At 39.9% G+C, this 11388-nt stretch overlaps 1 protein-coding gene across 1 annotated transcript; it reads right to left on the minus strand.

The window, feature by feature from the left end:
• Positions 1-4621: 4621 nt before the first annotated feature.
• On the minus strand, positions 4622-9013 carry LOC116188516 (tyrosine-protein kinase Yes-like). Its single transcript, XM_031517932.1, has 10 exons — positions 8457-9013; positions 7932-8029; positions 7503-7752; positions 6671-7381; positions 6324-6572; positions 6062-6228; positions 5892-5971; positions 5653-5800; positions 5417-5566; positions 4622-5285 (listed from the first exon to the last, which is right to left on the minus strand). The coding sequence occupies exons 1-10, from the start codon at positions 8650-8652 to the stop codon at positions 5040-5042; spliced, it is 2295 nt and encodes a 764-aa protein (XP_031373792.1). The 5' UTR covers positions 8653-9013; the 3' UTR covers positions 4622-5039.
• Positions 9014-11388: the final 2375 nt, after the last annotated feature.

An 11388-nucleotide genomic window follows, 5' to 3' on the forward strand; every position in this document is an offset into this window, starting at 1 on the left:
AGTCAGACTAAGATAGCGTGTTTACGAGCCTATTTTGGCAGGAACTCTTTCAAATTATGGGAGTCCAGCACAAGCTTAGTAGCACTTATCATCTGCAAACCGACGGGCAAACTGAGCAGGTCAACCAGTGCCTCAAGACATATCTTCGTTGCATGACATCAACTCGACTAAAACAGTGGAAGAAGTGGTTATATATGGCGGAATAGTGGTACAACTCCAATTACCACACGGCACTCAAGATGACTTCATTCGAGGCCCTCTATGGTTTCCCTTCGCATCTTACTGGGGATGTTTATATTGTAATTAGAGTCGAAGGAGTGGGAAACGTCTTAAAGGAAAGACAAGCTATGATGGGAATCCTTAAGGAAAACTTGACAAAGGCACAAGAACGAATGAAGATCTTTGCTGACCAACGACATATCGAGAGGACCTTTGAGGTCGGCGATTGGGTTTTCCTCAAGTTACAACCCTACCGCCAGACCACCTTATCCCTTGGTCGCAATCTGAAGCTTACAACCAAATACTATGGGCCCTACGAAGTCGTGAAAAATGTAGGGGCAACAGCGTATAAGCTTGTGCTGCCCTAAGGTTTGAAAATTCACCTAGTGTTTTATGTGTCTCTCCTCAAGAAGAAAATAAGGAAGCGCCACACTCCTACCACAACCCCACCTATGACAGATGAGGATGGAAGCTTTGAAGTGCAACTAATAGGCATAGTAAACCAACGTTCAATCAAGCTCCGCAATCGTAAGATATACCAGGTGTTCATCCAATGTCGAACCTCGAACAAGAGGAAGCAACTTGGGATGACTGGTCTTTCATTCAAAAACAATTTCCCGACTTTTGTCCTTGAGGACAAGGACTTTGTGAAGGCGGGGCAATCGTGGTAGCCCGGAAAGGCCTAACCCACATTAACAATAATCTAACCCACGTACCGGGATTCCTAGTGTCAGCGCATGAGGTCAATTTTGATAGGGGTGTAAGACTCTTAGCTCATGTTAGCTTCGTGAGTGCAATAATGGAAACGGAGAGATAGAGGACTATAAGTCCTCGACTCTGTACTCTGAAAATATCAACATTAGAATAATAAATTTCATTCTCTATCCTTCTCTCTTCTTCTTCTATCTTCTTCTCCCTCCCCCTCCCTCTCAATTTCTACTCCGGGACAGTCGCAAGGCTGGTAACCTCAACAAATTTGGTGTGAAAACGCCACTAAATGGTCACCAACTCAAAATAACACTCAATCTAAAACTCTGGAAATATAAGAATTTAATTCATTGTACGATAATTAAACTGTGCTCTATCTGGTTTTTTTAGAGAGAAAATATTTTCTCTTGTAAAGAGCTACTCGTCGAGTTATCCGTCACTTCAAATTTTTTCTCTTCCTAATCTCCTTTTTAATTACCACTATTATTTTACTAGCCAATCTTATTACCTCTCTCATATCAGCGAGATTTTTGCTTACACGGTGTTTGGTGAAATTGTTTGTTATCTCTATGCGGACACTGAAAATCAAATGGCAACCTTTGATTCATTGCGTAAGATCATGGTAATTTTGTCGCATCCGATACTCGTAGTCGTTAGTTGTCATTTTCTCAAACTGTAATATGCTATCAATCACATCATGTGCCAGTGAGACCGATAGTCAGGCTATAACATAGTGCAAGAACAGTCTCTAATTAAGCAAGTGCGGATTTTTATTCGTTGCACTTTTAACAGTACTCGTGCACCCTCACTTCTCCAATTGTATTCTATAATATTTACATCTAACGTGGTTGAAATGACCATCTAATTTGGCAGCGCAAAGATTAGCATTTAAACTGAACTTCTCTGGTTAAATTTGCCGGTCCATGTGTTGTTAGTTTGGCTATTGCTGTCAATGGAGGCTTGATTGGTGTAACTGATTGCTCCGGATTTCAGTATCGGTCTATGTTTGACGAGTACCAAGATTAAAGCATCGAGACATTGCTCTTGTTGAATTAGAAATCAATGAATACTTGTGTCATGGTGTCTTGTGAGGATGAGATAATGGATTGGAGTGAAGAGATCAGGAGATTATCAAAGGATCCCTAATGAATGGCCTGAAATGGTTCTTGAGTGTATGGGTCATGTTTATTTTTAGGCATGGTAATGGAGCTGAGAAAGCAATGAGAGATGGACCCCAGCATTGTATATGGTATAGTTGCCTGTCATTAGATAGGTAAACTACAATAAACTCGATATTGACCATGGAAAATTTCGGACGGATTACAATTATCAATGAAAATTCAGTTACAAATACCTTCGACGAATTATTGATGAATTTTTCATCGGTAATATTTCCAGCGAAAACTGATGGAATTCCATCGAAAAAAATTAAATAGACAAAAATTTATTCCTGGAGGAAATAATTTAAAAAAAACTAAACACAACAAAATTGAAAATATTAGAAAAATGAATATTAATTTAAAAAATAAATATGTTACAAACATAAATTTAAATAAAATTTTGTTAAGTTTACAATAAATGAAGATATGGCAGCCTTGCAACCAAAATTAAATATTAACTTGAAAATAAAAATTATTGTTAAATATATAGTAAGGAATACATATATATATATATATATATTGCCAATAAAATTTTTGTTAAGTATTCCATCCAAAAAAAAAGGAATTCCACCCAAAAAATTTTGGTTATGTCTTGAAACGCATATGCTACTATACTTCGATACTTGTGCATCATTTTCCGTCCTTGTCAAAGGTTGATGTTTGTCGATGTAGATGGCACTGGGATAATATGTTGACAGTTTTCCTAATGACCATCGAAGCTGCTTACGATTCTTAGGATGAGTGGTACGAAAATGACTCCCACAAAATTGAGAGAAAGTTCTCCATTCGCTTTGCAGGTTACCTTAACATTCGCGTGAGTACAGTGCCCTCGGACTCTTCCAAGTGATCATGGGAGCTGACCATATGTCACGTCTCAATTCACGAACGAAGGTTTCGGGGATCTGATCAGTGCCTACCTCGAGAGAATATATCGAGCCCCCTCCCAAGATCTTTGCCTTAATATTGCACCTCTAGAAAACATTGGGATTGTAGATGTGCTATTTATATCTACTGCAGTGGACAATTTGTCGATCAAATAAGCAATTCTAGGTAGTACCACAAATAACTTGACTGTCAAGTGGGCATGACACAAATGAACCTAAATAAAAAAATCGAAAAAAATACCCTCAAATGCTGTAATTTGAAGCTCCGAACTATTACTAATGTATGTTATGAGATCGCCATGAATCCTTTGTTTTGATCGAAGCCGTCTCCAGTGCAGTTTCTGACTGCAATTTTGCCTCAATTTTACGTAAAATTGCCATGTTCACCTGCCTCTCATGATCATGGATTTATATATAGACTGCTTTCGATTGTGCTTTTGGAAACCATCTTGAAACATGTCGCATCTTTCTTCATATGGCAATACTAAGACGCGTTCTCTAGTCGCACTCCAAACTGGCTCCTCTTTCTCAGCGGCTCGCACTAGGATGAGCTTTCCATATCGCTTGCAATATACATAAACCCTCAGAAGTCTGTCTTTGAAATGGGCCAATAATCTGCCGCTTTTTTCCCTTTCAAAAATCAGGAAATGGCGTAGGCATTTCAGCGTGATCTCTTCTTCTGGTCTCTGTAGTTAAGGGCTCACTAAAGGACTTCCATGATAGCTACTGTTCTACCGAAATGGAGCAAGGCACGACCGAATGTCAGGACACGATCCCTAATCTAGACAACTGCTTTTATCCTCCTTGATGCTGATGATCCCCTCTGTTAATTATCGAGACGGTCAGTTAAACTTCAGGGCATATGGTGTACCACCATGCATTCAACTCCTTTGCCTCAGCCCCTGGAACTCCTTTTCTGGTTCCATCTGCCTTTGTGGGAAATACGGCCTCCAGTGGTGTCCCTGACATAATTTCATCTAACATGTACGAACTACTGGTTGTTGATCGATATTCGATAACTTAGTACAAAAGTACCCGGTAGCATGAGAGCAAACATGAAAGGAGAAGGTGTATTCCACAACATATTGTCGGCAATGAAACCAAAGCAGAAAGAAAGTGTTCTTGCATTGCCCAGCACACAGGATTGCAACGATGTTCTCCATGAACGGCTAGTCTCTAAACTTACAATGGGGAACACACTTACGACATTTGAATTGAGGGAATTGGATGAGCTGGATTGCAACAATGTCGTCCAAGAGGGCACAGTGAAAGATCCATGTAGGATTTCCACCAGCCTTTTGGAACAGTTAAGGCGGACAAACTGCCTTGGCCATTTGTGTGTATACGTTCCTGATGGAACAGTGAAGCAATTCATCATCAAAATTAAAAATTGAGTGTCGGTGGAGATCGTAAATTGCCATGAAAGGGACTGCCCTGGGATCAGTAATTGCACTGTGATTTTGGTGGTTCAAATTGGCTTTTCTTGATGCTCTTTTAGAGGACAATTATCGGTTCTTAGCATCCCATTGAAGGACATTGATGGTCACAGGACAGAGCTGAAATAAAGCCAGCAGACACCCATCAATGATTAGTTGCGTCTCTTTGGACAAGAAATGGACAGAGGACAAGTTTCCAAAGGCAACATCCATAAACCCAGCAAATGATTTCAGAGGAGAAAAACAATGCCTTCTTTTATTGCACTGGTATCCAAGACTGTGAATGAAACTTGATTGCCCGGTCTCGGTTTCTTGAGACCGTCATCATATCGCAATGTCTCAACGATGGACTCTGCTCTCGATCCTTTTCGAGGAAGAGCTCTTCAATCTTCTCCTAGCATTGTAACAATCCCACCCATCAGGGGACCCTCACTAACCTACTGGTATTAGTTTGATATAGAGTTGTACTTGGCCTAGCTAAGGGGAGGAGGAGGGCTAACCCACAAACCACCTCTCATCCAACACCCACCCTATACCGGCACCGACACTGAGCCACAGAATGAGAAATGAAAACTTGAATGTACAGAAGGATGTAGAGAAAAATTGGAGCACGAGACGTGCACTTATTTGGGCTAATCGAAGCTGGAAGAGCGGCTCCATCGGCCTTGCAAGTAGTCTTCCAATGAGACATTCTGCTCCATGATGCTCACTGAAAGCGAGTCATCCTCCATGTCGTGGAATGCGAGATTGAGGTGGGACTGGATGCTCGTTTTCGTATATAATTCATCCTCCAACAGCGGATCAGATTCTTCAGGAGAACTTACTTGTAGCCTCGCCCAATTAGTCGTGTCCTCATCTCCTTGTAGGAGCTTTAACACCTACATCCACCCGAGCGTAGAACCATTGAAAGAGACTCGTTAGGGAGGGAAAAAAAAAAGGTGGCCGTGAATGGTTTTCCGAATTCACCAAAATGGCATAAAATTTGACAAAGATATCGAGATGGACTTACAAGGCTCATTTGAGGCCTAGATCGTGGAGTCCGTCTGATGCAAAGGGTGGCGGCTAGAACCATCCTCTCGATCTGGTCATGGTCATAGTTATTTCCTAAGCTTGGGTCCAACAATTCAGTAACCTTGCCACCATTAAGAATCGGCGTCGCCTGGACAATGTATATCAATATATTTCTTATTTCTGTGACCGATTGAAACCAAATGGTAGAGATCAATTCAGCAACGTAGAACATACCCACATAACCAGGCTCTCCTGGCCTTTTGGGCCATCGCTGCTAATTGGTTTTCTACCAGAAAGAAGCTCCAGGAGCACCACACCGAATGCATAGACATCGATCTTTTCATTAACTTTACCGTACATGAAATATTCAGGAGCCAAGTAACTGCAGAACCCAGAAAGATGTTCGAGTGAGAAAAGACTCTGAAGATTGCAAAACTGTAAAACTGAAACTGCAAATAGTAGAAGAAACAAACCCGAAAGTTCCTGCAACGTCGGTGCAGGTAATGTGAGTAGGAAAGGTCGATGCCCATTTAGCAAGTCCGAAATCAGATAACTGATGAAACAAGGCAGAAAATCCTAGCATTTAAAATGTGAGAAAACAGAACAACTTGATATTACGATTAACGGGAGAAGGTCAATTCACCTGTGGCTCAAAATCATCGGATAATAGGACATTTGACGATTTCACATCCCGATGAATAACAGGTCGATCGCCTCGACTGCTATGAAGGTGATCTAAGGCCTCTGCAACTCCAAGAGCTACCTTATATCTCTCCCCCCAACCAAATGTAGTAGGATCTCTCTTACTACCTAATTGATTAATCATTACAAAAGTAAGCAAACTAAGCAACCGATTTCACTTTATGTTAATTCAACTAGACAAAAGGCTGACGAGAATTTTGTACCATAAAGGTTCTCTTCGAGGCTTCCTCGAGCAAGGAGATCATACACCAGCAGAAGCTGATTGGCATCAAAGCAGAAACCAATAAGGGAAATAATGTTCTTGTGGTTTATTGTCGTAATAATCTCTATCTCCAGAATGAATTCCTTCAAGACATCTTCAGACTGCTTCAGAATCTTCACTGCAATTTCTTTGCCATCCCGAAGGCACCCTTTATAGACCTGACTGCTGCCTCCTTTGCCGACCAGATTCTCTGCAGCATAACAGAAAAATATGATTCCTTAAGTAAATCAAAACTCTACATATGTAGATATATATATGATATTAGTTTTACAAAAGTAACAGACAGACCTGCCAAGAAGTTCGATGTTGCGGAAACAAGCTCCTCGTACTTGAACAACCGGCACATTGAGGAGTATTTCTCATGGAGGCCCTCGAACTCTTTTGGCAAGCTTCTAAAGTTCTCACTGGGAGGAGTTATCGCTGATTCGGAACCCACAAGAACAATCGCGCCGCTTTCTCCATCTAATTCATCTGTGGAACCGTCTTCAGCTTTTCTGGGACATATTTGTTTTTTATTATCCAAACTGATGTTTGAAAATAAGCATTGCCTGCTAGGCAACCTCATGGCCCACTGAACCACCGAGATCTCCCTTGCGGAGGAGTTCTCTAGACCTGTTCGCTCCAATAGAACTGCCCGACGTAGGAGGGGCCAGCCAGGTTGCCGTTCTGAATGATCACTGATCAGTGTAGAAACTGAATTTGATGGGACTATGGCCAAAGAAGATTTTTCATCTTCCTCGATGCCTGCATTCTCTTGGGTGTTCAAAGCAGCACAAGTCGAGCATTTCCGCTTTAGATCATCCCTCATTTTACTATCGAAAGCCGCTGCTTCAACTAAGGCCTGCTCCAAAGACTGCTCAACACCGTGATTCTTCCCCGGACCTGGATGGAAATTTGAATCCGCTCCTCCTTCATTCAATACTTTTGTGTTCCTAGATACGGACCGGTGAAACACATTTAACAAACTGTTCGGACGATGATGATGTCGCTTGATAGTGCCTGCAGCCAATAGAGAGATATCAGCATTCTTTCCTCTGGATGTCATACGAAGTTCAAAGCAAGCCTGAAACAGGATTTCTTATAAATTTCGCAATGCAGAGACTGAAAAATTTGACAGAACCTTGTGAAGTGCAGATTTTGGCAAGATGTCCCTCTCTTTGATAAATGATTTTTCCGTCGTCTACTGCAAAAACGCAGCAATCCTTGGAGAGATTTTCAGCGCAGTACTTGGCAACGGAGGTTGGCCGCCGCAATTTAATCCGCCTGTGCGCAACCCCCACTATGACTTTTGTTGCTGAGCAGAGTTTCGCTTCCCGGACAAGGATTTCACGAGCCGAGGCGCCCCTGCAGATCTTGAGCTTAAGATCCACCTGCAATTCATCCCAAAACCTTAGTCCTTACCAATTTTGCAGTGTTGTTTACCCACTCGAGTCGTGAATCCTATAGCGACTAGAAGATCGATCATCTAGTCCTCAACCCTCCTTCATCAAGAAGAAAGAAAAGAAACACTTGAAAGGGGGAAATGTTTGAATGGAATGAAAGAGGAAACCTGTTTCAAGTTGCAGAAGCCTTCATAGACAGCAAGAACAGAGTCGAAAGCTCTGACCAGCGACAGCAGTGATGGCTTCCCATTTCGATCCACGATATCTATCCATTAACAAACACCCAATTCAATAAGGACTCAAAGAAAGCCAGAATTCTCCAGTAACCTTTTTTCCTTCTCAAGTAAACGTAGAAACCAGTGCAGAAAACACTGCAAAAACAGATTTCTCTCAACTGCGAAACTCCGAAAATCATTTCCTCCAAAACAGAACTCTTTCAGGGCAAATGCAAAAATAGAAAATCTCGCTTTTTCAAGATTAAAAACTCCAAATTTCTGTTTCCATCCGTATAGAAAATGGAAAACCGGGCAAAGGATGGAATGAAGTCACGGTCCAAGTGATGTTTTCTGTCCATAGAATTGCCCAAATTCGATTTAACTCCATGAATGTATGCTGAAGATGGAATCTGCTATGCATGAAAATAGAGCCATAAGACCATGGGTTGTTCATCCAGTAATATATAAGCGAAGTACCATTACTGCGAAGAACATGAATAGCGAGCACTTGATCCCCGGGCTCTGCAACTTTCACCATAGCCCAAGTGAGCAGCTCCCGGCTCTGCTGGTTGAGCTTCACGCCGACCACCACCGTCCGCTTCCCTCGGCCGCTGCCTTTCTCCCCGGGCCCACCTTCCAAGGCGGGGAGGCCATTATTCAGCAGCAACTTCATGTGGCCGTTGCTGTTGCCTTTTGAGTTTCTTCAGATTTCGACAACAACTGCCCTCTGTTTCTGCTGTTCCAGGAAGGCAGAGGAGATCATGTCTTGTCCCTTGAGAGGGGTTTAAGGTTTCAGGGTATTTAAAGGTCTGAAGCTTCTTCTTTGCAGGAGGAACTAACTGGGCCTCTGTTTCTGCTCTGCAGCTGCTTGCTCAACCGCCCGGTGGTTTGCTTTTCAAGCTCTCACACCAGACGGTTGGGGAAGGGAGAGAGAGAGAGAAAGAGAGAGAGAGAGAGAGAGAGAGAGATAGAGATGACTGTGTTGTTTGTGTTGTTTTACTGTTCTTTCGTTCTTGCTTGGAGTTGGAGAGATTGTCTTGTTTTTTGTTCCTTCTTATGCTTGGAAGGGTGTTGATATTTGATTGAGCTGCACTAACCAATATTTTCTCCATTATTCATCTTTGCTTCTTAATCTATATTTTACCAAAATATTTTCGGTTTTATATTAAAATAAAATTTTAAATTATTAGGAGTACGCAAACCTCTTCGAAACTAGGCATGGAATCTACCTGCTGTGCTGAGTAGAACGTGAAAAAAAAAATCAGATGTAAAGAATGAACTTCTAATGATGATATATTTTCTAAAAGTCACACTAGTCACATCAATATATCATTGGTACTTCTTATTTATAATATGGTGATAAATTCAGATAATAAATGTCACGGATATTATATGAATATCACAACTTATTATGATATTTTTAGATGTATAAAATTAATAGTTTGAGATTTGAATTGGCAAAAACTTTTCTAATCCTTACTGAATCTTAGTTATATTTTGATTTCAAAACTTATGTAAATTTGCTTGTGCGAATAAGTTGATTAATTTTGGCGTTTTAAAGTTCAAAGAAAGCTGAGAAAAAAATGTTCAAAGAAAGAATCAACTCCAAATTTCTAATAAATGCTAAAAATATTCTGTGAACAACTAAAATTTAAAATATTTATTCCAAATTTGAAAATCAAAACTTCCGGCTTTATTAAATATAATTTTAAGCTCAAAATTTCAAGAATTAATTTTAAGATTTTTTTTTGCCAGAAAAATTCTAGAAGTATATTGTAGATAATAAAATCTTATAATAAAATATTTATTTGAGATTTAAAAATTTTAAAACATTAATTAGAAAACTAATAAGAATGAGAAATTTCATTGGGTAATCCCAATATTTTGACCGGACGAAGTTGGGTCCAACTCAACTCCGCTTTTGTAAATATATGAGCTTCAGATTAGGTTTCAACATAAATCGTACGTTCATTATATACACCTGAAAATTGTGGATCAACGAAGTTACTATGAAATAAACAAATTAATGGAGGGAGGGCTCGGTCTATGGGGGGGGGCCTATGCGGGAGGGACATGAGAACCATATGTTCCAAATGATCAAATGGAACTTTTGCAATTATATTCACAAAATTCTTTTAAGAAATGATGATTAGTGGAGGTGCCTCATTCTATTAAGTAATTTTCGATAAGATCTGGTCCCACTTGAGGGAGACCTTCAACAGCCATCGAGGGTTTAAAAATGAAGCAATGTTGCCCATATGGTCATTCTCTTCTTCATATATCAATACGTGATCATCATTCTCATTGTTCAACTAGCCATTTCTTAATTTCTTCAACAATAACATTATTTAAAATGGATAAGTATGAGAGATCACCTAGTTCCTAGTCAATTTTTTTTTTACATCCTATGTTTGACGAGATTAAATGTTAGTCTATCTTTTAATCATGATCTTCAACAGTTATTTCCCGAAATTAATCGTTATGATGACTACATGGCAGACTAAAAGAGAAAAAAAAATTAAACGATTAAAAATAAAAATCCAAGGAGGCTTTTTTTTTTGGCTCAGCAAGTCAATGAATGTCCATTGATGGCAAAAACGAGTACATGGTAAAATGTTCAAGAGAAAATTACAATGATAGAAATAATACAATAGATCCGCTAGATGATTGCAAATGAAAAATACAAAGTGATAATATATATACAATTGCAAAAAACTTTCCAATTGCTGTATATTTGTTTCTAACCTCTTAATACTAAACTCGATATGGACTCAGTCGATGTTGGGGAGCGGAGCCACATACAATTGCAAAAACTTTTCAAGTTGTTGTATATCTATTCCCAACCTCTTACAACTAAACTCAATGTGGATCCAGTCGATGCTAGGGAGCAGAATCTATACAGAGGTGCTACAATGTAAAATAAAGGAGCAGAGGTAAGAGGAATCTTGAACCTGTATTCGGTGCGGAAACCGTACATAGATCACAATGAATAGCCCAATGATATCCACTTTTAATCTGAACGTAAAATTAAAAATATTATAAGTTTTGTTATCATAGAGCAATCTCTGGCGCTTTTATTTTGCATTATGTATCCTTTATTAGATTTATGGGCCGATAGTGTAATTACAAAAAAAAAATCTATATTGTCTACTCTCTCTCTCTCTCTCTCTCTCTCTCTATATATATATATATACATAGTCAATAAAAGTTGCGCCTGCAAAGGACTCGCTTCTATTTTATTTTACTGGACGTGGACCATTCGATAAGAGTGGACGGACGGAGAGCCCACATAAATTCCTCTCCTTCACTATTGCAGTCAATTGCAAAGTCCGTTTTGATCATAGCGGTCAAAACAAATGGGGGCATATAGAAGAGCAGTTCCTATCAGTATATCTGTTAGACCCGAAGG

This window comes from Punica granatum, chromosome 8 (genome assembly GCF_007655135.1).
Source record: "Punica granatum isolate Tunisia-2019 chromosome 8, ASM765513v2, whole genome shotgun sequence".
Taxonomy (NCBI): Eukaryota; Viridiplantae; Streptophyta; class Magnoliopsida; order Myrtales; family Lythraceae; genus Punica; species Punica granatum.